General features: G+C 43.1%; 1 protein-coding gene across 3 annotated transcripts in view; it reads left to right on the forward strand.

Moving 5' to 3' along the window:
- JAZF1 (JAZF zinc finger 1) overlaps positions 1-27,134 on the forward strand; it is a 272,182-nt gene that overhangs the window by 206,754 nt on the left and 38,294 nt on the right. For all 3 annotated transcript variants that reach the window (XM_045008262.1, XM_045008263.1, XM_045008264.1), the window contains one exon: positions 20,331-20,527. In XM_045008262.1, the coding sequence (XP_044864197.1) occupies positions 20,331-20,527 (197 nt within the window). The remainder of the gene's footprint in view (positions 1-20,330; positions 20,528-27,134) is intronic.

A 27,134-nucleotide genomic window follows, 5' to 3' on the forward strand; every position in this document is an offset into this window, starting at 1 on the left:
ATTCAGTGGCTTATTACAGCAGTTTTAGTGCAGCATTTTGAAAATTCGTTTTATTCTAGAAAAGTCTGTAACTGTTTTGCAGCAACCAGAATATAGGCCACTCCCTTTTTGCTTTATAATTTATGCCATAAACCATACAAAATTGGTTGTTGCCAGGAATTAATTACTAGCTTGATTATTAACGGCTAAAGGAGAAGCAGCAGGTAGTTAGTGCTTTAATAGGATTTGGTTTAAAGGGATTATCTCAGATCTGCAAACTCTTTTCAATAGTTTGTAATTCAGATTGTTGAACTTAATGACAACTATCTTATTAATGGAGTCTACTTATTTGAATTGTACATAATACTAGTTACTGTTTCAGTCATATTGCCCAATGTATAAATTCTTTTTAAAAGGCCCAGATTGACCCCTCCGCTTATGCACGCATAGCTATCCAACCCTTTATCACCTCAAGAGTGGATTATTGTGGTGCCATCTGCATAAGGGCTACACCTTAGACTATCCTGAAATTGCGGCGAAGACAGAATGAGGCATCCCACTTTGCTTATTAAATAATGTTTCATGTAGAAAACATGTTACTTCTGTGATCTGTGTTTATTACCAGATTATTTCTGGGTGAAGTTTATAATGTTGATTTTAATCCTAAAAGGCCTATGTGGTTTAGATTCAGGTTACCTTAGTGACTGCCTCTCTTCCTATGGGATATTGAGGCAGTTTCAATCATCAGAGGTGCTTAAGAGAGCAGGCTTCTGGTTTAAAAAGGTGTCTGGTGGTGGCTTTTCTTAATGAGGAGTATTAGCGTTGGAAATTGCACTCCACTTATAGAAGAACTGTTACCAATAAATGGTGCCCAGTAGTTGGCTACAAGAGGATGCTTCATCTTTGGAAGAGGGTAGTGGTGATAGCTTATTTCAGAAGAAGGGTAGGAGAAAATACAGAAGAATATCATAGCACATAATTAAAAGTTGCATGAAACCAGTGAGGCATTTCTTTGTCTTCACCCACTACAAGCAGTTGTTGAACTACTGTCTACCATTCCACTGGCATGATGTCTCCACCTGAAAATAGATACTCTAAGCACTAGCTCCTGTTTAGAAGTTTGTAACCCCATCCACATTCTTGGAACAGAAAGTTATTGTTTTTTGTTTGGTTAGAAATGACAAACAATTTTGTAATGATTTTGGAAATATAATTTTAAGCCATTTTATGAACTCTAATTCTGTTTATTTTAAATGATTATATTTGACTACTCTAGACCATTATAATTGTTATGAAAATGCTCCTGAATAGGACTCATTAAGATTTTTCCATTTATATTAATGTTTTTAATCTGAGTTAAATACTTGCATGCCTTTTCTGACCCATGTTTTTAAAAATTCACTTTCGGTAAACCTGAGTTTTGTTTTAGCTACATGGACTATACAGATCAATGAAATAAAATACCATGTGGTTTAAAAATCTAAAAATGACAGAGTCAGGAAGATATTACACTTTTTTTTAAAGGGCAGTTACATCTAAATAATTACGGATAAGAAGTTTTGAATAACAATAAAAGATCATTTTACCTTGTTCACCAAAGAAGAATGCAAATAAGTGAAATATTTTCAGTATAAAACAGAACAAATAGGAAGAAAAAAGTCATCATAAATTAGAAACATTAAATGGAAAAAATGATAAGACAGAGAAGGGATTATATTCAGCATGTGTGAGATAGATAGATATAGATGAATCCAAATATGTCTTTATGCACATTGAATTTTGGCTTGTATTGGAACAATTATGAATCTCTCAGTAATATTGAAGAAGAAATTTTATTGAGAAAATTTCATATTTACCTGTTGTAATTAATCTTCCAATCCATGACTTTACTATTGTAGTCACACTTTCTCTTTGAGAACCAGGACCAGAGAAATACTTTGTAATTTGGTGTGGCAGAATTTGATGTTTGTTTTGTTATGATTTTGACAGATAATATTGATGTTTATTTTTAAGACTTTTTCCCCTATTTTTATTTATTTTTTATTTTAACAATTGCTGGTAATTATGTGGGGGAGTCAGACAGTAATTATTTAATGACCATTGATATTCCAAAAGCTAAATATTTGTAACCATTAAAATACAAACTGTCAACATCACATCTCAAAATATACAAAGTAAATATCCTTAGATCAAACTCTGAGTGTTAAAGCAGAAAATTCTTTTCTTTGCCTCTCTGTAATTTTGTAATTAAAAGAAGTATTTTTTATCGATTTGTGTGTGTACAACGAAATCAACGTTTCTGACAGTTACTGATGATAAAATCTAATCCTTCCAAGCCTATTTGTAATGCTTGGAATCATGGTAAGGAGATAGTCACGTACATCCCATGTTTTTTACTATTGGGGCTTGCATTGACCAGCAATGCTCTAAGGGAAAGATCCTCCCCAATGTATGTATTTTTAAATAAGCATGTTAAAGTATTATACATTCAGTTGCTATAGGTGTGAATATTTTAATATATAAATGTCCAAATAGACATACCTGCAGTTATTAGAATGACTGGGCATTTAGATATATACAGGTGCATGTATCTGAATGATATTTTCACCTGAGGTTATTTTACTTGATAGTTTTTCATTCAGTTTAAGTAACTGCAGGTGAGTATGTTTGGACTGGCACATTCAAATGAATCCACTTTCATTTATTTAAATATGCAGTCATACCAAACCTCTGTATTAATTTCCTGTTTGGAAGTTGGAAGAAGATTGTATGCAAGCACTTACTTTGTGGTCATTCTGCTGTGTGTTGTGGGACTGTCCGAAGACTAAAACTATCTGCAGCAAACTCACTGAACCTTATTCATGCTGAATCAGTTTCCCAGGGGTCCAATACTGTTCCCTTTGACCTCAGTGAGAGTGAGATTGGGTGCTGTGTTCAAGACCACCCTTTGCAGAGTTAGTGATCGAATATTAGTCTATTTTTCACATGCATGCCTATAACTTTCTAAAGCTACAGTACTTATTTTTAGCATTGCCAACTTTCTGATTTCAGAAAACCAAACATCCTTGCCTCTCCCTCTGATCTGCCCATAGGCCCTGCCCCCCACTCACTCCATTCCCCCTCCCTCCGTCTCTTGCTCTCCCCCACCCTCGCTCATCTTCTCATTTTCACTGAGCTGGGACAGGGGGTGCGGAAGGGGTTCAGGGCTCTGGCTAGGGGCACGGGCTCTGGGGTGGGGCCAGGGATGAGGGGTTTGGAGTGTGGCAGGAGGCTCTAGGCTGGGACAGGGGGTTGGGGTGTGGGGGCAGGTGAGGGCTCTGGCTGGGGGTGCAGGCTATGTAGTGGGGCCAGGGATGAGGAGTTTGGGGTGCAGGAGGGTGCTCCAGGATAAGACCAAGGGGTTCAGAGGGCAGGAGGGGACTCGATGTAGGGTCCAGGTAGAGCGTACCTCAGATGGCTCCTGGAAGTGGCAGCATGTGCCCCCTCTGCCTCCTAGGCAGAGGCACGGCCAAGCAGCTCCACATGCTGCCATGTCCACAAGCGCCTCCCCCTTAGCGTCCATTGGTCACAATTCTAGTGCTCGGGGTGGGGGCAGCGCATGGAGCCCCCTTAGCCATCCCTGCACCTAGGAGCCAGATGAGGGGCATGCCACCACTTCTGGGAGCTGTGCGGACCATGGCAGGCAGGGAGCCTGCCTTTGCCCCGTTGTACCATTGATTGGACTTTTAACAGCCCAGTCAGCGGTGTTGACTGGAGCCGCCAGGGTCCCTTTTCGACTGGGCATTCCCGTCAAAACCAGACGCTTGGCAACCCTACTTATTTGTGCACTCCAAGTAAGCTCTAATACGTCCATTTGAAATCCACATTGTCAAAATAGTAGCTATGCAGCACTCCATATGCTGTAGATTAGGCTAGGCTTTCTTTGATTCCGTTATAATCAAGAATCAAAAAGAATGAATAATAAAATATTCCACCCAACTAAAAATGTTGCTGTAAAGACTCCTTCAAGAAGTTTTATAGGTAAAACTTTATCAGATGGTAGTCTTTTATTTAATGACATCTTTGAATCAACAAAAGTAAGGTTAAAGGTTGAGCTTGCTGCTCTTTCCATAATCCTCGTTGATTTGTCACTATTACAAATACAACCAATCATTCATTATTTAGAATGCAGATGATGATTTCAGTAAATTAATCTGAGTAAGGTTAAACAATGAAACTCCTTTATATGGACCGGTTTCAGATTGATTTGTCGCTTTTAGCCTATCATCCATAAAGCTCCTATGGTATGACTTCCATGCATGTACTACTCTGAGTGTATCCAAATAGATTTTATTTATAAAATCTTTATAAAATAAAGGAAAACAGTGCTTTCTAAATAACTTTGTGTTGAAAATGTCCACTTTCATATTATGCAACAAAAATGCAGAATGTTTCAAACACCATAGATGCATTGACCCCAGCAGGGATGGCAACTCTCCCTACCCCTAATTTCAGGATTAAGAAAGTTCACATATGTAATGTGCAAAGAATGTTATGAACAAACAAAAGTACAATATGCATTTTTCATTTATTCTCAGGCTCTGATAAATGTGAATATAGGAAAGTCACTGCTAAGCCAATGCAAAATGAAAGTCTTAATGCATGGTCTTAATACTGCATGTTTAATCTATCTCTTTGTAAGCAAAACACTTCTATAGTGAATTAACAAAGACTCCTAATAGCTGCCATCATATTCTGATGGATTTCCAAAAAAACACAGTATTTTAGTATTTTGAAATTGCATCCATTCCTGATTTAAAGGAAAATAAAGTTGTATCTATCACAAACCCAGCCAAAATAAGTTCCATTATTTTCTCACAGAGGAAACCCAGGTTCATGCATAGGTTTTTAACTGTTAGACTATCAGTGTGAGTCTTGCATACAGTGTGGCTGCAAAAGTGAGTCTTAGTGGTTTATTTGATGAAGTGAAAGAGTACAGCCTAAATAGAGAGTATTTGTGGAATGTGGTCTGGATTTGGGAATGCACATTATAGGATGACTCCTCCTGTTTCTGTTAGCCCTTTAAATATTTTTGATTTCTCTCTCACACACTCACTCAGGCAGAATTTGCATGAGTAGGATATATATGAATGCCATGTAAATATCCCATACCTAAATGGTGTGTGAGATGCCAAATAAAACCCTTGTGGTTAGGGACACAAGTGTCTAAATCCGGACATGTTTTCACAACTGCTGGGTTTGGATTTACTATGTTTCATTAGAATTTTAATGAAAACCTGTAAAAATGGTTCAAAGTGTTTGTGAAGGAAGTACAGGGTTTTACAAAGGTGCAAAATCACCCACACTCTACAAATGATAGTCATGAGAGGGCTTGAAGATAGCCAAGAGTTTGATGAGTTAATGCTTAATGACAGGAAACTTCAGATTCAGTGTTAGTTGCTGATATATATATATTTTTTCTCCACGTAGTACAAAGTACAGTATTCTATGCTAAAGCTTTACTAAGCAAATTTTTTCCCATTAGTCTAATTTTGCTCTGCTTATTTAGAAAATGCTTTCATCGTTCCCAGAGCACAACAGTGCACTACTTAATTCCCACAGATTATATTTATTCAGATTTCTGATTAACCCAATAGTTCTTCAATTTAAAGATTGATTTAGTCACTGCTGAAAAGAGGAAAAACAAACATGGTGTTTTATAGCAGATTTGTGTAAGTTTCTGACTGCATATTATTATCTTTAGGTCAGGGGTGGCCAGACTTATTTGATGGGTGGTCCACACAGTAACTGCACATGGAAGTCAACCATTAGTTCTCATGCCATTTCCCATACTTATCAGAGCAAAGTACTAAGTATGTCTGCTTTGCCCTCACTTTTTTGTCCATCTTTAAGGTTTATTTTCCATGGCAGCAGCAAGAAAAAGCAGAAGTGGGTATTGTAAAGGTTGGCTTTCATATTGGCATATGTCATCACTTTAGAAGAGTTGTGTTCTAATGGGACAAAATTATAGGGTTTGGAGTACCATGCATGACCCGTCACATCATTTAAAAACAATAAGAAAGCTTCAGTCTTAGGCTGGTATGGGCAGTCTAGGTTTATTAGCTAAGTCACTGTTTAGCCTTATGGACCCTCCTTCACTGCGTCATTGTAGGTTCTCATGAACTCCTTCTGTTCTCTGTGGTCAGATTTAGAGTGAATTTTGTGCTACCACATTCTGCCCTTGTTGTTCATTTGATGATGTTTGTCAGTGCTCTGTAGGGGAGATGCAGGACAATAAGATACTAGTCAAAGTGTCAAGGATGTCAGATGACTGCAGGGATGCTGGAACTAGGGGCTCTAAGGGTGCAGCTTGAAGTGGTTTCCATCTTATACAGGGTTTACAGTTTTGTTCAGTGGCTTTCAGCACCACCACTATAAAAATTGTTCCAACACCACTGGATGATCGTAGTGTTCTTCAAGGGCAGCTGTGTGTTAAAATCTGCAACTGGACAGCATTCTCTGCTAGGCTGGTCTGGAAGTACACTGGATCCTTGAGTCTCTGGGGTGTACCAGTACAGACAGTCTACCTCTAAGACTGAGGAGTAAAAAAGCTCTACTGACTTGTAGCAGGAGGTGATAGATGTACTAGGGTAGGGGTGAGATTACGGTGTCTCCTATATCTATGCCAGAGAGTAGATTTAGAGCATGAGAGAGGGAGAATGCTTGCAGTAGATGGCTACAAGATGGTTGTCATAGACTTTGCCCTTTTACCTAGATGGGTCTGTGGATGTGGAGACACATGTGCCCCAAGCTGGACTGGCCTCTTATGTTCCAAAGTGAACTGAAGTGAGCAAAGTTGGAGAACTAGGAAGAAGTGCAGAGCTATATCCGATCTGTAGGTCTTGGTGTCCCAAAGTCTGGATCTGCTGTTACTGAAGCCAGACTTCCATTACTGACAGGACTGACTATGTCTAGAAGATTTATCCTATGGAAAAATTGTATTTAGGTTATCTAAAAGAGAGTTGTCTGTCTAATCTGTACCCACCAAACACAAATGGCTAATAATTGACACACACATGCTGTGAGAGAGAGGCTGGATAACATTATATACAGCAGGGGTCGGCAACCTTTCAGAAGTGGTGTGCCAAGTCTTCATTTATTCACTCTAATTTAAGGTTTCGCATGCCAGTAATACATTTTAACGTTTTTAGAAGGTCTCTTTCTATAAGTCTATAATATATAACTAAACTATTGTTGTATGTAAAGTAAATAAGGTTTTTAAAATGTTTAAGAAGCTTCATCTAAAATTAAATTAAAATGCAGAGCCCCCTGGACCAGTGGCCAGGACCCGGGTAGTGAGTGTGCCATTGAAAATCAGCTTGCGTGCCGCCTTCGGCACGCATGCCATAGGTTGCCTACCCCAGATATACAGCATCTCAAATAAACTAGTCCCAAAGTCTAAAGAGGGGTGGGTTTGGCTACCAGGTACTTCTTTGGAACTCCGTTTTTATAACCATCTTACCAGGGCTCTGGCTATGTACAGACATTCAGCTCCAGAGCACGTTTAGCTCTCTTAAGAGCTACCTCGAGGGAGAGTGCTATGGTACAGTAGATGTAACATCACAGTGTGCGTCACCCTGGGGCATGAAATTGAAGCAGGAGTTGGTAAGTCACAGCTTGTTTAGGTAACATGGAGTTATATCCCTCTTTACCATCAACGGTTCTTGATTTTTAATGTTTTTAATAACTTAAAAATGTGTAAGAGAATGTGATTAAGGAGATTTTTATTTTTAATTTAAACACAACTCTGGATCACATTTTTGTGCAACTTTATATGCAGCTGGTGGCAGCACCTGCTATGTTGTTGTGTTATAGGTGTAGCTGGAAGTGCAGCCTGTTATTAAGACCGTGTTTTCAGTTGCTTATAACTTTCCCAAACTTCAACCACTAGAGCTGAAATTTTCCATGCTGTGTCTGCCTCAGGCTAAATTTCTTGGGAAAGTTTCAGTAAAAATAGTTCATCTGTTTGTAAGAATGAGATTAGGGGAAAATCCATTGTTTTGATCATATTAAAAAATTCTTACAACCATTTGGTTCAGCTGTGGTTCGTGCTTTGGAACAGGGACTTGAAATTTGGCAGGCAGTCCCCTTTGTGTCAGCAATTCCTCTTTTGCCGTTCCTATTAAAAAAAAAACACACAACTTTGACCAAATTATAAGCATTTGATAAATCTCAATTTGTACATGAATTTTACAAGTAATGTTAGTCAAAATTCGATAAGGTTATTTGTAAAATTCACTCTGTCCTTAAAACTGACTAGCTATTGTAATGTTTTATATTGAACACTTTGTTGTAATCATTTTCCTTTTTTAAAAAAATATTTTGAAGATTGTGGTTTGGGGCATTTTTACAATTCCCAGAAAATCGTGATTTACACAGGGCCCCACACATGATGGAATTGCAGGAGGTGGGATTCAGTGTTTGTTCAGTTGGGTTTTTTTTTTTAATCAAGGCAATATCTGCCCCAACAATGACAAGATCTGTGGATCCTGGATTGGCCTCATTAGCCATTTGCGGACCCACCAGTAATAAATGGCTATCATATTGTGAAAGACAATCATCCTCGAAGTCTGAGGGATTGCCGACTGAGCCCCATTTTACAAATGGGGAATTGGGGCACAGAGAGATTAAGGCCAAAATTGTCAAAAGTATCCACTAATTTTGGGTGCTGAACTTGACACTGATTTTTTTTTTAAGCATACCTACATTTTCGTAGGAGTTCAAAGCTCAGTTCCAATCAACTTCAGTTGCAAATGCTCAGCATGTTTGTAAATCTGTCCCCAGATGTTTCAGGTTGGGCACCCAGAAAATAAGGAACATTCATTTAGTGGCCACCTGTGAAAATTTTGACTTAGGACTTGGCCGAAACGGGGATAGAATCCAGTTCTCCAGGATATCAATGAATGTCCATAACCATGAGGCTCTCCTTTCTCTTCCTGCCTCATTCATTGTACACCTTCCAATTTATGCAAGAAATGAGATAGGGATCCTCCAGACAACAGCCTTATTCAGTATTCAACCCTGATTCATTCCCAGAGAGCCATCCTTACTGTCTGAACTGAATGAGGCAGGGGTCCTGTGGAGGGAAAAGTAGTATGAGATCATGTAATTAAAGATAAATTAGGCTTAGGTTGTTAATTCCATTCTAAACCCTAATTTTTCATAATTTTATTGCATATTTTAAAGAATGCTGTAATAACTCAGCACAAATATAACATTTGGAATCCAGTATCACAGTTCAAATAAAATCTCAAAGGACTAACTAATCTATTACAAGAAATTAAAAGTTTTCGATTTAAAAATATTACAATTTCTATTAAATATTGAAACACAGTGTTATGCTAAAGAATGATGTGTTTTATTATACGAAGCAAATAAAGGATTTCAAATGTAAGGCTGTTATTCCAGACTGACTCCATCCTTAGTTTGCCCCAATGTTTCATGGTATGAACAATACATAATTTTTCAGAAGATACTGTGCATGCTGTAACACCTTGGCATAATAAGAGTAACGGGACAGCTCCAGCCAGAAGTTTCAGCGTTAACTTTCATTTTCCATGTTTTTATGGATTTAAACCAGACTGATTACCCCTTAACATTATTTTAACATTGTTATTTGTGGCTGAGTTTATTATATGGTCGTGTTCATACTGCTGCACTTAACATATCATACATTAGGTTATAATCCAAACTTTTCAAGGATTTATAATGTTGCTATAAAATTTACTCAAGGAATAAAGCTTTTAACCCAAGAGCAAATACTCTCATATATTTTACTACAAATTCTAAATTTGAGTGAATTTGACACTTCCTAGTTAGAGAAAAGCAAATGTGTATGTTCATTTTATTAAGATCCTTTAATCCTATATTTTTCTTTACTAAAATTCATATTTTTATTTGTGTGCTGTTAATATATGAACCCTTGGGGAAAGAGGCTTGTCGGGGGGAGGGGGGGAAGAGAAGAGGAAAGGGTGGAAAATTAAAAAAAAAACACCAAAAAAACAAAAATCTTAAACTGTTACCATAGATATCCAATTTTTAAATGTTAACATTGTAAAAAGTCCATACCACTGCTTGACATGATACATTGTTTCTGTTCCAAGGGTGGATAAGCTGTCATGTCAAAGACCTGTTTATTAATGTCTTCATAGTACAAATTGACATTAGGTATCATGGGAAAAATCCACTTATTAATGTCTCCATACTATGGATAGACAGGCTACACCTTTATGACTCTAAATGTACTTACAATTTCATGCCACAGTGTTTAAGGATGTGTCAAAGTACACTAGCCTTTCAGAAAGAGAGCTGGTTCTTTTTTTTTTCACAGAGCCAAGCTGGAGTCTTCTATACTGGGCTCTGGTTAGTAAAAGTTTATTTTTTCTCCTCTTTCCCTCTATCCCAAAATGCCGGCTTTTCTATAAAGACATCTCCATGAGTTATAGCAGCTTCGGACTATCTTCCAGCAGTCTCTGCACATTTTCAGCTGAAGCAGCCTATAATCTGCAAACTGCTACGACAGTTAGAATTCCCCAAAGCATTAAAGAATATAGTGTAGTCATATTCATATAAAATGTGTGTTGGAGGAATAGGGAAGGAACGAGACAGTCTTATGGCATTTGCTTACTACCATGGGAAGTCCAAACCAATGGTTAATGATAGTAATCACTATTCCTGTTTGTGTTTGCAGAATTGGGCCCTTCACATATATCCCTATTTTTTCTGCAGTGTCCTGTGCGATTGTGCTATCATCTAATTTGTTTCTTAATACATTCATATGTATAAAGTGCTCTGAGATTTTGTATTGTATTCAAACTCTCATTCATCTATAAAGAGAACAATTGACAGGAGTTAGTTATGAGTAAGGGTTATGTCAGTTCACACACTCAGAATTGATACACACTCAGGCCTGACATAGTCATGTTTAACAGGTCCAAAAAGAGAAACGTGCATATTTTAAGGTGGATGCATAGCCAAAGGTATGAGTATTTCAATCCAGTAGACAATGTGTCCTTATTGTTTGTTTGTCTCTTGTATTGGAGCATCCAGAAAACAAGATAAAATGGGCACATAATTGACCATCATAATTGCTTTATCTCTGAACTTGATGAGTTCTGAACTAGCTTTCTGCCACCGTATTCTTGAGTATCCCTCACTCTTGTTGTAGGCTGATGAAAAGAGTGCGACTTTTGAAAGAAAGCCCATTTTGTTTGTACTTAGTCCAATAAAAGAGAGTGCCAATAACTCTTGACATTTCCCTGACCACACTCCCTCTCTGGAGTTTAAAATGTGTTTTTCTAAGTGATAAAGACAGTTGTAATGCAAGCGCAACACAAAACTGCTTTGTACCGTATTACTAGTATTTATTATTTGAGCTCTCTCTGATGTCATCTGTGCTGTTCAAGGCACAAATAAACACAGTCCCTGCCCTAAGGACCTTAAAATCTAAAACCTGTATTATAAGTACATCTTATAATACAACTAAAACCTGGTTTCACTCCTTCAAAACTATGATAAAGCCAAACCACCAGCTGCTAAGCCATCTAGGGTGGTATTAAACTCCCATTTTTAAAATGATTTTATTGCATATTATACTATAATGCAATGTTTCTCAAACTGTGGAGCGCATCCCCGAGAGGACAGTATATACAAGGGGATGCACAGACTTTTCAGTCCACTCTGCAGTAGTTATACTGATGTAACTCTCCACGTGGACTCATAGATTCCTAGAGTCAGGGCCGGCTCCAGGTTTTTTGCTGCCTCAAGCAAAAAAAAAAAAAAAAAGCTGGAGTGCCATCACTGAAGCAAAAAACACAAAAAAACGGAGTGCCGCCGCCCCCCCCCCCCTTGAGAAGTGCCGCCCCAAGCACATGCTTGGAACGCTGATGCCTAGAGCCGGTCCTGCCTAGAGTTTAAGGCTAGATGGGGACAGCAGATCATCTAATCTGACCTTCTGTATATTACAAGGCCTTAAATATCAGCCAGTTAACCTTAAATGGAGCTGAATAACTTGTGTTTGACTATTATCTCACTTCCAGAGTAAATTAATTTAAAAAATGAGAGCAGCCACATGAAGGGTTACACCAGTTTAAAAAACAAACAAACACACTGCAATATAAATTCATGCCTTTCCTTATGCTGGTGTAACTTCCTGATAACTTCTTGTGTAGACAAGCCCTAAACTGTGCAGGCCTTTAATAGCACATAGTAGGGATGACACATTGGTTTTATTTTCTAGAAGTGGGACTCAGCTTTCAAGAGCTGGGAAACACCTATGTAAGAAATTGCAGTTTTAATTGTATAAATACACTGCATCATTTAAGTGCCATTGAATAAATGAATACCCATGAACATTTCAGGTTTAAAAGTAGAAATTTAAACACACTGTAATTATAACCCTGTTTTGTTTGAAGTTCCCCTTCTGAACTTTTACTTTAAAACAAAATTTTGCTCCACTCTTTTCCCCCTCAAATTGCTTTCTCTTCTGATCTTGGGACACAGTTAAGAAAATATCCTCTGCAGTGCAGTGCCTCTAGTCTGAGTACGAAAACCCTGGATATGCATGCAACTTTAAAGGATACCTAATCACCTGTGACAAATAGTAATGTAATTATTGTGAGATTAAAATGACCCAATCCCCTTGATTTGAATGCATTAAGCTCTATAAGGTTTTCTTCCATGTCAGATGTGATAATCTCCATTTCCATCAGCCATCATACCTTCATGCCCATGTTCCATGTTATCATCTTTACTGAAAACCAAGGCAAAATATGTATTCGGTTTTGGGGCCATGCCTAGATTATGCAATGTGGATGGGAAGGAGAGTAAAGCTAGAGGACCAGTGTTGTCCGTCCTTATTGTCTTTTTATTTACATAACTAAGAAAACCTCTTATTTATTGTAACTTCCTTGGCAAGAGTTGATTCAGCTTGACTTTTTGCAATTCTCACTTTATTTCTACATTTTCTAACGTACAAGATGTACTTTTCTTGCTGATCAATCCCTTTTTCCATTCCCTCTAGGCACTCGGTTTACTTCTAATAACCTTTTTGAAGTGGTTATTCATCCAGCTGTTCCCAACAAGTTTTCTTCCCCTGGCTTGAGATGTAAACATCAGACAGTTTTTGTATAGTTAGTTTAAGGAAATTCCAAGCCTCCTTCACATTTAAGCCTTTGAGGTCTTCAGTCCGGTTGATGCCTTTAACTAATTCTCTTAATTTCCTAAAGTCTGCCATTTTGAAATCAAATAGCACAGCTGATGACCAGTTTTGATTATCCTTCCATTTAATTTAAACTGAATCCATTTGTGATTTATTTAAGATTATTTCCTACAACCAGCTCTTCTATTATGTCCTCGCTGCTTACCAGAACCAAGTCTAAAATTGCATCACCTCTTGGGGGCTCAGTGATGATTTGATGAAGAAAACGGCCATCTATCCCATCCAAGAATAACTGGGCACTGCCAGTATTAGTAGCATTTATTCTCCAATCTATATTTGGGAAGTCGTCTCCCATTATGACATAATATCCAATAGTATTTGTCTCTAATAATATTAATGAGATCTCTAGCCATATCTGAGTCTGACTCTGGGAGTCAATTCCTAAACCTATCAAAACCTCTTTTATAATCCTTCCCCAAAGAGATTTTGACTCTTTCTGGTTTGTCTATTCTATCATATCTTATTTCTTTACAGCTTCCACCGCCTCATTCATCTGTACAGCTACCCCACCAGTACATTCTTCTTCGAGTGGTTGTTCATGTCCATTCAAAGTAGGTGTGCGCGTGCCGCGTGCACGCCAGCCGGAAGATTTTCCCCTAGCAGCGTCCGTAGGGTTGGCCCTGGCACCCCCTGGAGTGGCGCCACTACGGCGCCCTATAAAGGGGCCCGCCGACCCTCCACCCCCTCAGTTCCTTCTTACCGCCGGTGACGGCTAGCTGGAACTTCTCTTGCGATAGCAGGTTAGCAGTGTCCTATCCTTGTGTATAGTCCGTGTATATAGTTGCGTTATAGTTAGTTTACTTAGATTATTGTATATAGTTCTTCGTAGTTGGGGGGTCCCCCCCCAAGTTTTCGTCACCCGCTGGGGCATGCCCGGGTCCCCCGGGTTTAAACTCTGCAAGGACTGAGGGAAATTCATGCCCAAGAGTGACTCGCACTCTGCTTGTTTGAGGTGCCTTGGAGAGAGCCACCAAAAGGACCAGTGCTCTATCTGCAGAGGCTTCCGCCCGAGAACTCTCAAAGACAGAGCTCAAAGACTTAGAGTCCTCCTGATGGAGGCTGCCCTGAGGCCACCCTCGGACCCGGAACCGGCTGAGGCGGTGCCCAGCACGTCTTCCTCGGTGCGGAGCACCCTGGCACCGGCATCAGGGCTTAGGGCTCAGCCCAAGTCGTCTAAAACCCGGCACCGGACGGAGTCGGGTCATAGGAAGTCGGCCTCAGTGCGGCACCGCTCACCATCGCCGGTGCCCGCCAAGAAGAGAGAGCCGGTGAGGGAACAGTCACCCCACCAGGATTCGAGGCCGACGCCGTCCGTGGGTGCAAGCGGACAGGCTGGGCTACAGCCCTCGGCTGCTCCGTCGACTCCCGCACCGCAGAGAGGGCGGTCTAGTCTGGACCGGCCTAGATCCCCGGACCTCAGCGGAGACTTGCGCCGCCCTTCGACGCTGGAGGCGTTCGAGGCGGCCTCAGACTTGATGGGACTCCCGGCACCGGCCTCCCCGCACTGTAGGGAGTTGCCTACCGTGGCCCATCCCCCAGTACAATCGAGGGGCAAGCCGGCCATGCTGTCGCCTCCCTCCCTGCACCACGCCGCTAAGGCGGCACCGGACCAGGTAAGAGGCTCCCCGCCGCTCAGCACCGCTCTCCAACGGCACCGGGTGCTGCTCCCCCCAGGTCCTTGTACTCAGAGACCTCAGACTCAGAGGCAGACTCCTACCGCTCCAGCTGGTCGCGGAGCAGGAGATCGGTTTCGGGGGCGAGCCACCAGCGTTACCCACAGTGGCAGCAGGAATGGCATCCGCCCTCGCAGTGGCCATTTTGGACCCCCTGGGCCTACCACCAGTCAGTAGGCCAGGCGTTTGGTCCTCGATCGAGATGGCCTCGGTTTTCTCGGCGTCGGTGGCCCTGGCACAGCTGCCTTCTCCACCGGCACCGGGCAGGGGTGTGCCATATCCAAGTTCAGCACCCCCTAGCCGGGCAGCGGCACCGGCAGCGGCTTCAGTTCGGACTCCGCAGGCACCGCCCGATACGCCAAGCTGCTCACTGGCGACCCCAGTACCGGTCGCGGTGCCGCATTTAGAATCGGAACCGGCACCGCAACCACAGTACCGTGTGCCGCAGGACCCCGAAGGGCTGCATGCACCGGAGGAAGGGCCGATCCATGTGATTTCCTCATCTTCCTCCCTGGATGAAGCGGTCTCGGGCATGGCTGCGGCACCGGCCCTGGAGGACACTCGAATCCTCCAACAATTGCTCCGGCAAGCAGCTCAGAGCCTCACAATCCAAGCTGAGGAAATCGAGGTGAACGCAGACCTTGTAGTAGACATCCTGGCTCCCTCAGCGCCATCCAGGATGGCTCTCCCGCTGATAAAGACTATAGTGGATACATCCCACACCTTATGGCAAACGCCAGCCTCACTGGCCCCTACTGCCAAGAGAACGGAGCGGCACTATTTTGTTCCCTCTAAAGGGCACGAACACTTGTACACCCACCCGCCCCCGGACTCCTTGGTGGTGGATGCGGCCAACCAGCGGGAGCGTAAAGGGTTTCAGGGGTCAACACCAAAGAGCAGGGACGCTAAAAGACTCGACCTCTTTGGTAGAAAAGTGTACTCCACGGCAGGTCTACAACTCCGCATTGCCAACCAACAGGCAATTGTAAGCCGATATGGTCATAACACGTGTTCAGCCATGTCTAAGTTTACGGAGCTCCTTCCCCACGACTCGAGGTCAGAGTTTTCGGCCCTAGCGGAGGAGGGCAAGCTGATCTCCCGAGCCTCTCTCCAGGCTGCCTTAGATGCGGTGGACTCAGCCTCGCGCACCCTGGCCACGGGCCTGGTCATGCGGCGGGGAGCCTGGCTCCAGGTCTTGGGCCTGCCCTATGAGGTCCAGCAGACCATTCAAGACCTCTCTGAGGGGCAGATGTTATTTTCAGAAAAGACGGACAAACGTCTGCATAGCCTAAAGGACTTGCGAGCCACGCTTCGCTCACTGGGCTTGCATACCCCTGCGACCCAGAGCAGGCAGTTTAGGCCGCAGACGGCCGCACGCCCCTACCAGCCTCAGACTCGCCAGGAGCCAGGGTGCAGGCGGGGCAGAAATGGCAGGAGGCGTCACCAACACCACCCCTCCAGCCAGGAGTCCGGTCAATCGAGACCACCATCAGGGCCTAGACCCCCTATTTGATGGTATGGTCGAGGGCGACCTACCTATCGAGACTCTGGATCCTTCTACCCCTACCTTTGGGTCACGTCTGTCCCTCTTCTACCGTGCCTGGTCCCAAATCACGTTGGACAGCTGGGTGCTCCGCACGGTAGAGAGGGGATATTCTATCCAGTTCTTCTTCTTCCCGCCCCACCAGCCCCCCTCCCCATCCTTCTTCAGGGACCCATCTCACAAGCAACTTCTAACTCAAGAAGTGCAGTCCCTCACACAGGCGGGGGCGGTGGAGGAAGTCCCTCGGGAGCTCAGGGGCAAAGGCTTCTACTCCCGTTATTTCCTAATACCGAAGGCGAAAGGGGGCCTGAGACCCATCCTAGACTTGCGGCGGCTGAACAAGTTTGTGCGAAAGCTCAAGTTCCGCATGGTCTCCCTGTCCTCGATTATTCCCTCCCTGGATCCAGGAGATTGGTATGCCGCCCTCGACTTAAAGGATGCTTATTTCCACATTGCCATAATTCCCCGACACCGTTGGTACCTCAGGTTCGTCGAGGCCGATGCCCATCTGCAGTTCACGGTGCTCCCATTCGGCCTGTCAGCTGCTCCAAGGGTCTTCACGAAGTGCATGGCAGTCGTGGCGGCCTTCCTGCACAGGCGGGACATCCAGGTATTCCCCTACCTGGATGACTGGCTCATAAAGGGCCGCTCCAAGGAGCAGGTGGATACCCAGGTGTTGTTCATCAGGCGGACCTTCCTCGATCTCGGCCTCCTCTTGAACAAACCCAAGTCGACCCTGTCTCCGACGCAACTAATAGAGTTCATAGGAGCAGTTCTGGACTCCACCCATGCCAGAGCGTACCTGCCGGAATCCAGGTTCTGTGCGATTTCCGAGCTCATCCTCGGACTGCACCGCTCCCCGATTACAACGGCGCGAATTTGCCTCCAGCTGTTGGGTCACATGGCGGCGTGCACCTATGTGGTAGACCATGCCAGACTCCGGCTTCGCCTGCTACAGTCCTGGTTAACGACAGTTTATCGCCCGGCCAGGGACCCCTTGGACTCAGTGGTGTCCATTCCCCGCTCGGTGCTAAGCTCACTGCTGGTGGCTTGACCCACAGAAAGTGTACATGGGTGTCCCCTTCGCTGCCCCTCAGCCCTCCCTCTCCCTGGTAACGGATGCCTCGGATCAGGGTTGGGGAGCGCACCTGGGACACCTCAGGACGCAGGGCTTGTGGTCGCCGGAGGACCTCGAGTTGCATATCAGTGTCAGGGAGCTGAGAGCGGTTCGCCTGGCTTGTTTGACCTTCCAGTCCCACCTGGCCGGCAGATGTGTTTCAGTCCTCTCGGACAACACGTCAGCAGTCCTTTTATATCAACAAACAGGGGGGTGCTCGCTCCTCTCCCCTGTGCAGGGAAGCCCTCGCACTGTGGGATTTCTGCGTCCACAATGCTACCCACCTTTACGGTTTGGCGGACACCCTCAGCCGCACATTCCGGGGTCACGAGTGGTCCCTCCGATGGGACGTGGTACGCTCAATTTTCCAGCTCTGGGGCTTTCCCCGGTTAGACCTGTTCGCCTCGAGGGAAAACAGAAAGTGCCGACGGTTCTGCTCCCTCCTGGGCCACAGTCAGGGGTCTCTGTCGGATGCCTTCCTACAGTCTTGGGGGGTCAGTCTGCTCTACGCCTTTCCTCTGATCCCCCTGATACACAGGGTGATTTTGAAGATTCGCAGGGATCATGCACAGGTAATCCTGATAGCTCCGGCGTGGCCGCGCCAGCATTCGTACACGTCACTCCTGCACATGTCCGTTCAGGCACCCCTGACACTGCCCCTGCTCCCGGACTTGATCACGCAGGACCGGGGCTCCCTCCGCCACCCGAACCTCGAGTCCCTTCACCTCACAGCATGGATGCTCCATGGCTGAACCCGGTGGAGATGCAGTGCTCCCAGCAGGTCAGACAAGTGCTGCTCGGTAGTAGGAAACCGTCAACTAGGGCCACCTACCTGGCCAAATGGAAGCGCTTCTCCATATGGTCGTGTCAGCGAGGTCACAGTCCGCTGGGGGTCCCAATCCCCATTGTCCTAGACTATTTGCTCCACCTCAGACAATTGGGCCTTTCCCTCTCCTCGATTCGTGTTCACTTGGCGGTCATCTTGGCTTTCCATCCGGGAGAGGGGGGTACCTCGGTGTTTGCAAACCCGCTGGTCGGGTGTTTCCTCAAAGGTATGGACAGGCTATTCCCGCATGTTCGTCAGCCGGCCCCTGCTTGGGACCTGAATCTGGTCCTCTCAGCCCTCTCAGGACCTCCCTTTGAGCCTCTGGCTTCGTGCTCCCTGTTGTACTTGTCGTATAAGACCGCCTTCCTGGTGGCGATCACCTCAGCCAGGGGGGTGTTGGAGCTCAGGGCATTAACATCCGAGCCCCCGTATACTGTCTTCTATAAGGACAAGGTCCAACTTAGACCTCACCCAGCTTTCCTACCCAAGGTCGTCTCACAGTTCCATATGGGTCAAGATATTTTTCTCCCAGTGTGTTATCCAAAACCACACTCTTCCAATGAGGAGCGGAGGTTACATTCCCTGGATGTCCGCAGGGCCTTGGCTTTTTACACCGAGCGTACCAAGCCGTTCAGACGCTCAACTCAGCTCTTCATCACAGTGGCGGATAGGATGAAGGGGCTCCCGGTCTCCTCTCAGCGAATCTCTTCGTGGATCGCAACCTGCATCCGGGAATATTACCGTATAGCTAAGACCCCTGTCCCTCCGGTCACGGCCCACTCCACTAGGGCGCAGGCCTCTTCTGCAGCGTTCCTGGCTCAGATCCCGACTCAGGAGATTTGTAGAGCAGCCACGTGGTCCTCCATCCACACGTTCTTGTCACACTACGCCATCACGCACCAGGCTAGGGATGATGCAGCCTTCGGTCGTGCAGTACTCCAGTCAGCAGTGATCTCCGACCCCGCCACCTAAGGTTAGGCTTGTGAGTCTCCTACTTTGAATGGACATGAACAACCACTCGAAGAAGAAAAAACGGTTACCCACCTTTTAGTAACTGTTGTTCTTCAAGATGTGTTGTTCATGTCCATTCCAATACCCACCCTCCTGCCCCTCTGTCGGAGTGCCGGCAAGAAGGAACTGAGGGGGTGGAGGGTCGGCGGGCCCCTTTGTAGGGCGCCGTGCCACCACTCCAGGGGGCGCCAGGGCCAACCCTACGGACGCTGCTTGGGGAAAATCTTCCAGCTGGCGTGCACGGGGCGCGCGCACACCTACTTTGAATGGACATGAACAACACATCTCAAAGAACAACAGTTACTAAAAGGTGGGTAACCATTTTTTCCTATCTCTTCTAAACAGGATATACCCTTCAGTACCTGTATGCCAGTCATAAGTGCTTTTCCGCCAGGTTTCTGTAATATAATATCCAGTCTGACTTCCTGTGCCAGTAGTTCCAGTTCCTGTATTTTTTTATTGCCTAGTCTCCTTGCATTTTTGTACAAGCATTTCAGTTGTTTCCTTTGGACTTAACCCAGTTTTGCAACCACATTAGGTATAGTCCTTTCACTAAGTGTAACAGCTGCCTGATTAATACTCTGATCAATATTGGTACTTTATTTTGCTGTGCTATCTATACTTTTATCTTCTGGGGTTCCATTATCCTTACCATATCTTCATGTAGCAGATTTTCCCCCTCCTGTATATTGAAGCCAGGCATGGAGATCTCATGAGTCTCTCCCAACTTTTTCCCCTCACCAACTAGTTTAAAGCCCAGCTTATCAATGAGCAACATGCCAAAGCAGTTTCACACCTATAGTATGTGTCTACCTTGCAGTGGAATACATCTCTCATATCTGAGTTTGAAACGCCATTATTAAGGGCTAATTTACTGTTTCAAAATTGTCATTTTTGTCTCATCATTGTTGGTTTTGTTCTAGATTTATGACTGATGCAGCTCGCCGTGAGCAGGAATCCTTGAAGAAAAAGATTCAGCCTAAACTCTCTTTGACTTTGTCAAGCTCAGTGTCCCGTGGGAATGTATCTACTCCACCCCGCCACAGCAGTGGAAGCCTTACTCCTCCAGTCACCCCCCCAATCACTCCCTCCTCCTCATTTCGAAGTAGTACACCAACAGGTAAGGAGCTACAGCTTCACTTAGGCCTTTTGGTTTTGCTGCGAGAGAGCTCAATAGACTATAGATGTATCTGTTGTTGCAGTATTACCAGCTCCCAGCCTTTCAAAAATCACAAGTCAGGCACCCAAAAAACATGAGATGAGCTTAAAAATTGTGAGTCTTAAAAACAAAACAAAACCCCACGCACACAGAGCTTTGGGGTTCTTTTTATTTCCCTTCTGTTTCTGAACTTTGGGAGTGTGCTTTGGTCACATGTTGAAGCTTTTTTCTCCACAAGTATGAAGGCTGCTTTTTTTTTTTAAATGGAAGCTGAGATTCTCACATATGCAAAGGAAGTGTGTTTTATGGAAAACATCAAATATGGTGAGACTTGTGATACAATTGCAAGTGCTGGCAAAACCTGTAGGACTTGACTCTAGAGATCTAAAAGAAAATGTAGTGTAATCTCATCTGTCGACTGTATTCACAGTGAACCTAATTCACCCAAGGTTATGCCAGCTTCTTCCAGTGAAACATAGAGCCCTTTGTGGCACAAAGCCCTTGCAGAAGGGGATGTGGCAACATAAAGCACTTGCAATCCCCATCCAACTGCAGAGCTTGCAGCTAACCAGCAGAACCCCTGAATGTGGACAGTACTAACTGGAGAATGAACAGAACACTTAAAGATGGGCTTTATGGGATTGTGTGGGCTACTTCATAAGGGAGAATCAAGCTGGAGGTCAAATCCAAATTGCTACTGCTAAGAAGGAGCAGACTGACTGCTTGAGTCTAGGATTATACAGAAGTATGAAATATTTGTTCTGGATGGTTGAGGCTTACAATTTGAAACTGAATATTGAGTACAGTCAATCTTACCTGCCTATCTAGGTACTTTATTTATAATGCACCCATCACCCATGGTATCTGGGTGCTAACAAAATGTAAAGCAAAACTAAGTTCTTGGGACACTTCTCCACTTCTGTCTCTTTATAGTACATGGGGTTGTGTGGAGTTTTATTTTGTTTGGGTTTTTTTTCCTATGGGTAAAATGTATCCTGAGATATGTGCATCCAGTGGGTCACAGGTTTCTTGCATCTGGAGCAGTAAGTGTGTCCCTCTTAATTTTTTCCCCTCCAAGTTCAAAAGTAAACAGTAAAACCAAGAAAAAAACAAGCATGATACTGGAGATGAATTTTCTTATAGATTTTCTGCCTCCTTTATGCTGAGCTTCACTTCAAAAGCAAAACCCAAATGGACACCCCAGCAATAAAATTAATCGTAGCGAATTCTTTCCAGTGCCATTGTACAGTTTTATTCTGCACTGATCGAAAGTTATAAGCGGCTAGACATGCTGGGCCAGATCCTTACTATCAAGGAGGCTGGGGCTAGACTGATTTACACCAGCTAGGAATCTGGCCCACTGTTTCTGGATATGCTTCAGAATAAGTGTACTTCAGTATCTTCAGTTCTGTGCACCTTGCCCTACAGTCTGAATACAGGAAGATATAGTGGAAACTGTTGGAATCTGTCACCAATAGTCTAACAGAAAAGGAATATATTTTATCCCATTTTACAAAGTATAGACCCAACACAGTCATTTTACTGAAAAAACAGCATGAACACCCTTAGCTTGATATATTGCTATTTAATGTGTTTTCCATAAGTTATTTAATGTTTTGGTATTAATGATTAAATGGAAAAATGTGCATGACATCTATGTCTGGAGAGCTGTGAAATGAATGGATTAGTAAATGTCCCCATATATACAAAAATTAAACATGTACAGTGTAGCTAAAATGTTCTTTGCTACATAAGAATATTAACATTTCAGAATTGAATTTATTAATAATTATTTTGTAAATAGTGTTTGGAAGAAATTGAATCATTTCCTTTGCTGCAGATGTTGAGGAATCATTCTGACATATTGCATTTTTTAGCGATCCCCACTGAAAAGACTAATTTACGATGTAGTCAGGATGTGTAATTTTGTGTGTCTGTCAAGAACACTGGTCAGCTATCTACTGTTTCAACCACATTCCATAATATGTTAAAAATTAATAAGGAAGCTAGTTTCTGTCTACCAAAGTACTTTCCTGTTTTGATTGTATATATTTTTACATTTAGATTATTTAGAATGTTGTTTTACCTGTATTAGAAGGATCAGCTTGTTTTGGCTAACTAACTTGGTTTCTGAGAGTCCTGTTTGCCAGGTTATAAATAATACCAAGTTCCACATTGTGAATTTTCTGTTCCAAGTTCCACATTCAAACAACATTCCAAGGTCAGAATTTGGAATAGCCTGGTAGCAAAATTCATATATAAAACAGATATTCTTTCTTAAAGAATTTTACTTTATTAGCTTTCAACTTAGTTACATTTCAGCAGCCTCACCGCAGAATTTCCAATTTTATCATCTTTAAAACTTTTCTGGACATGAAATAAATCTTTGAGATGTTTCGATTGCTATGAAACTATTGCTCTAGGCCACAAGTTTTTTTAATATAATTAAATATATTTTGGGGAAATTGGGGAAAATGCAAGTGCAACCCAACTTAAAAGTTACTCAGGAGAGAGAGTTAATGCCAGTCTTCAGGGAGGCTTGTTGGCCTCCTCCTGCTGCCTTCTGGATTAGAGAGATAATGGATGACAGCTAATCCAATCTTCTCCCTTCAGAGAGCACTGCCATGGAGGGCTACTGCCTCCCTTTACCTCCATTTTTAAGGTCTTCTGACTGGGCAAGGAACCCACCAGACCTTGCTTCTCCACTGGGGAGGGCAGCAGGAAGGAAAGAGTTCATTTTTCTACTGCAGCCAGCTCTGCAGGAAGACATGGCCAAGCAGAACCCATAATGCCTAAAAGGGTAGTTAGGGAACCTTCAGGTGTTCCTTAGCAATTATGTTGTAGGAACCATTTGCAAGGGAATCTTTGATGCTTCCCTAGCTCCATTGCTGTTGCTTAAGGTGTGGGGCAATGTTTTAATAGCACGACTGTGTAGCAGATTTTGGGAGAAGTGAAGAACAATTTCCATTATTTATTGATTTAGATGTACAGAACAACCCGGTGCCCATGTTGCACTTCGGGGCCCTCACATAATCTAACCTTTACAGTAAATACCTTATACAAATTTGTTCCAGCGGCAAAAATAACATAACTAAAACCTCCTCTGCTTCAGACATAAAAATATAATCCCTCTTACTCATAACCTACCCAGATGTGTGGAACTAAACATGAGTGTTGCAGCATGCCCAGTAGATTAAGTAATCTGGGGTCTGGCAGACCATGGTGGGTAGAAAAGTCCAGGATCAAAGACCCCCTCACATAGATATCCATCTTTAATGCAAGCTGTTAATATTTTTATATAGTTTTTTATATATGTCTGTGTTGAAGGATGACGTTTCCACCTTTAATTTCTTTGCCTTTGGGTTAAATCAGATCATTGATGTCCCTTTGAAAATTATAGTAAATCTTCATAATAATCTTTTTCAAATTTTCAATGATAGTAATATACTGATAACTCATTTTTAAAATGAAAGAACATGGACCCTCTCCTCTCCTCCCCCCCTTTTTTTTTAAATAGCAAAAATGGTTAATTTCTTCTATGGAAATAAGTCAGATGTTTCTTTAGTTTTTGTGTGTGTTTTTTTTTTTTAATAAAATAAAGTTACTTTGGGGTTGTAGGATGCCAAAAAATCATCTGAAGCCACTGCCTTGTATGTATTGAGCGCTTTGTTTGTTTGCGTGTTTGTTTTTGTTACCCTCTTCCCCCTCTCCCCCCCGCAAAGACTTCCACAAAGAATTTTAAAGAAATATATTAATAAATATAAATAAATAAATTTATAAATAAATAAATTTCAACCTGGAGTGAATTTTTGACCTAGTTATAAAACCTGAAGCAGGGGTTTAATGTTACCAACTGGCTTTTAAATGGCTCCGGTTGTTGTTTGCAGTGTTGTTTTAGCTCTGTCAGTCCCAGGATATCAGAGACACAAGGTGGGTGAGGTAATATCTTTTATTGGACCAACTTCTGTTGGTGACAGAGAGAAGCTTTCGAGCCATACAGAATTCTTCTTCAGGCCTGGGTTCTTCAGCCCTGAAGATTAACTCTGTGTAGCTTGCAAGGTTGTCCCTTTCACCAGTACCATTTGGTCAATAAAAGATATTACCTCACCCAACTTCTCACTCTAAACGACTCATATATAATTCTCTTTATTTTTTTATTTGGGCGGGGGGGGCAGGAGGTCAGGAATGTTGGAAATGTTTAAAATTTTTGAAAAAATGAGCATTTCACTCAACTGCCTGTGCAAAACTGGCTCTGACTTCTTTTCTCGTGTTTAATGTGTAATCTATTAAAATCTAAACAATTTTATAATTTGAATAGGTTTCTAATCATACTCACTGCCTGATATAGTTCGGCAGCTAATGGTTCTGCTGCGGTAGCCAGTTCTGGAATTGCACTCTGACAGCAGCAAGCATTGGCAATGCTATGTGGTACACCAACAGGTATTGCTCAGTCTCTCTACTTGCAAGGGAGATGTAAGGGTCAGGTTTTCATGGGTGGCCCACACTGATCCGATATCAGAGACTGTATCTTATTTGGACCCACAGCTAGCTGACTGGTGCATTATTGGGCTATCTGCTGGCTTATTCAGTGAGTTAAATACCAAATGTTGGGTTGTCATATTTGCAAATTCATTTTTTGTTGTTAGGTTTCTATGTATACTCACAAACAAATAATCCATACAATCCAAATTTTTGTGGCGTGGGCAGTACTGTACTGAATACCTGAATACTGAGTACTAAATATACCTGAAAACATATACATGTCAAGTATGACTATATTCAACTGTTGTAATTATTTTATGGTAGATTAGGCCTCAAAGAAGTGAAGCACATTTTAAAATCTTTACAAAAATGTAAAATAAGTGGATGCTCTAATTAGTGATAATATAATCAGTTTACCGTGTAATATGTCCATTTAATAGTTAATTCAAATCCATGGTGGGACTTTTCTCCTGTTTTTCTTTAAGATTTTAGGAATCCAAGATCTAGGCAGTGGGTAAAATGATATGATAATATGCCAAATATGCCAAAGATTTTTGCAATAGCAATATTTTAAGAATAAAAAAGCTGCAGTTGAGGTTTTCAAAGCACTTCTTGGAAATTCTCAACCTATGTATATGCTTTGATATAGAAATCATTGCACATTTCTTAGCTACCCAAAAGATAGAGTCCTTGATTCTTTATTTGAAACTACAGTATGAGAGCTAAGTTAAGCAATATAAAACAGCTGCAACAGGTTCCCGCCTCTTCCCCCCCACCTCGCCCCAAAATCCTTTCCAGACAGTACAGTCTCAGGGTACCATTTGAAAAATGATTTAGTAGCTCTAGTAGCTTAAATGCTATCACAGGCAAAACTTGACTCTGAAAAGTTATACCTTCCTTTTTGTGTCAGCAGGTGTTCCTGCTACAGCCAAAATAATTTAGAACCCCATTGTCCCCCTACGTGGAATAACCCACAAAAGGGAAAGGAAACTCCATGCGTTTCAACTTCCAGCATTTCCTACTCCTTCTGGAAGAAGGCACTGACCCTAGAGACACATGGACAGCCTCTGTCCTTCAGCTGGTCTAGCTTCTGCAGATGCTTTGCTCCTGCATGCATAGCTGCTGTCTGGGCTCTCCCAGGGTATTCCACAGTATAGGGTGAAGTAGTACAGTAACTCCTCACTTAATGTTGTAGTTATGTTCCTGAAAAATGTGACTGTAAGCGAAACAATGTTAAGCGAATCCAATTTCCCCATAAGAATTAATGTAAATGGGGGTGGGGAGTTAGGTTCCAGGGAAAAAAATTTCACCAGACAAAAAACTATATATTGTATAGATATATACACAGTATATGTTTTAAACAAACAATTTAATACTGTACACAGCTATGATGATTGTGAAGCTTGGTTGAGGTGGTGAAGTTAGAGGATAGTGAGAGGATAGAGGGAGAGATATTTCCCAGGGAATGCCTTGCTGCTAAATGATGAACTAGCACTCGGCTGAGCCCTCAAGAGTTAACACATTGTTGTTAAAGTAGCCTCTCACACAAGGCTGCATGAACACGAGGGAGGGGAGACAGCATAGCAGACAAAGACAGACACACACCCTGTGTGTGTGGGAGGGCGAGAGAGATGCACACTGCCCCTTTTTAGTATGCTGACTCATTCTTAAGTGCATTGTCTTTATAAGTGGATCAGGAAGTTGAGACAGCAGCTGCTCCCCCAAGCTCTCTCTGTCTCTCTCCATCCGTGTCCCCTCCCTGCTCTATATGGAGAAGGGGTAAGCGGGGTGGAGGAGCAGGGGGGAGGGGGACACCCTGACATCAGGGGGACACCCTGACCCCCTCTCCCGCACAGCAAGCAGGAGTCTCTGGGAGCAGCTCCAAGGCAGAGGGCAGGAGCAGCACATGGCAGTGGCAGGAGGGACACCTGAACTACCAATTGAGCCTGCAATTGATAGCCTGCTGGGCAGCTTCAGCATAGGGAACTTAGAGGAGTGGGGAGCTGATGGGGGGCTGCTGGTCTACCCTGGTTACAAGCCCCCACCAGCTAGCTGCAACGGGCTGCTCTTCCTGCAAGCAGTGGAC

The sequence above is a fragment of the Mauremys mutica genome, chromosome 2, assembly GCF_020497125.1.
Source record: "Mauremys mutica isolate MM-2020 ecotype Southern chromosome 2, ASM2049712v1, whole genome shotgun sequence".
In the NCBI taxonomy this organism is placed as follows: Eukaryota; Metazoa; Chordata; order Testudines; family Geoemydidae; genus Mauremys; species Mauremys mutica.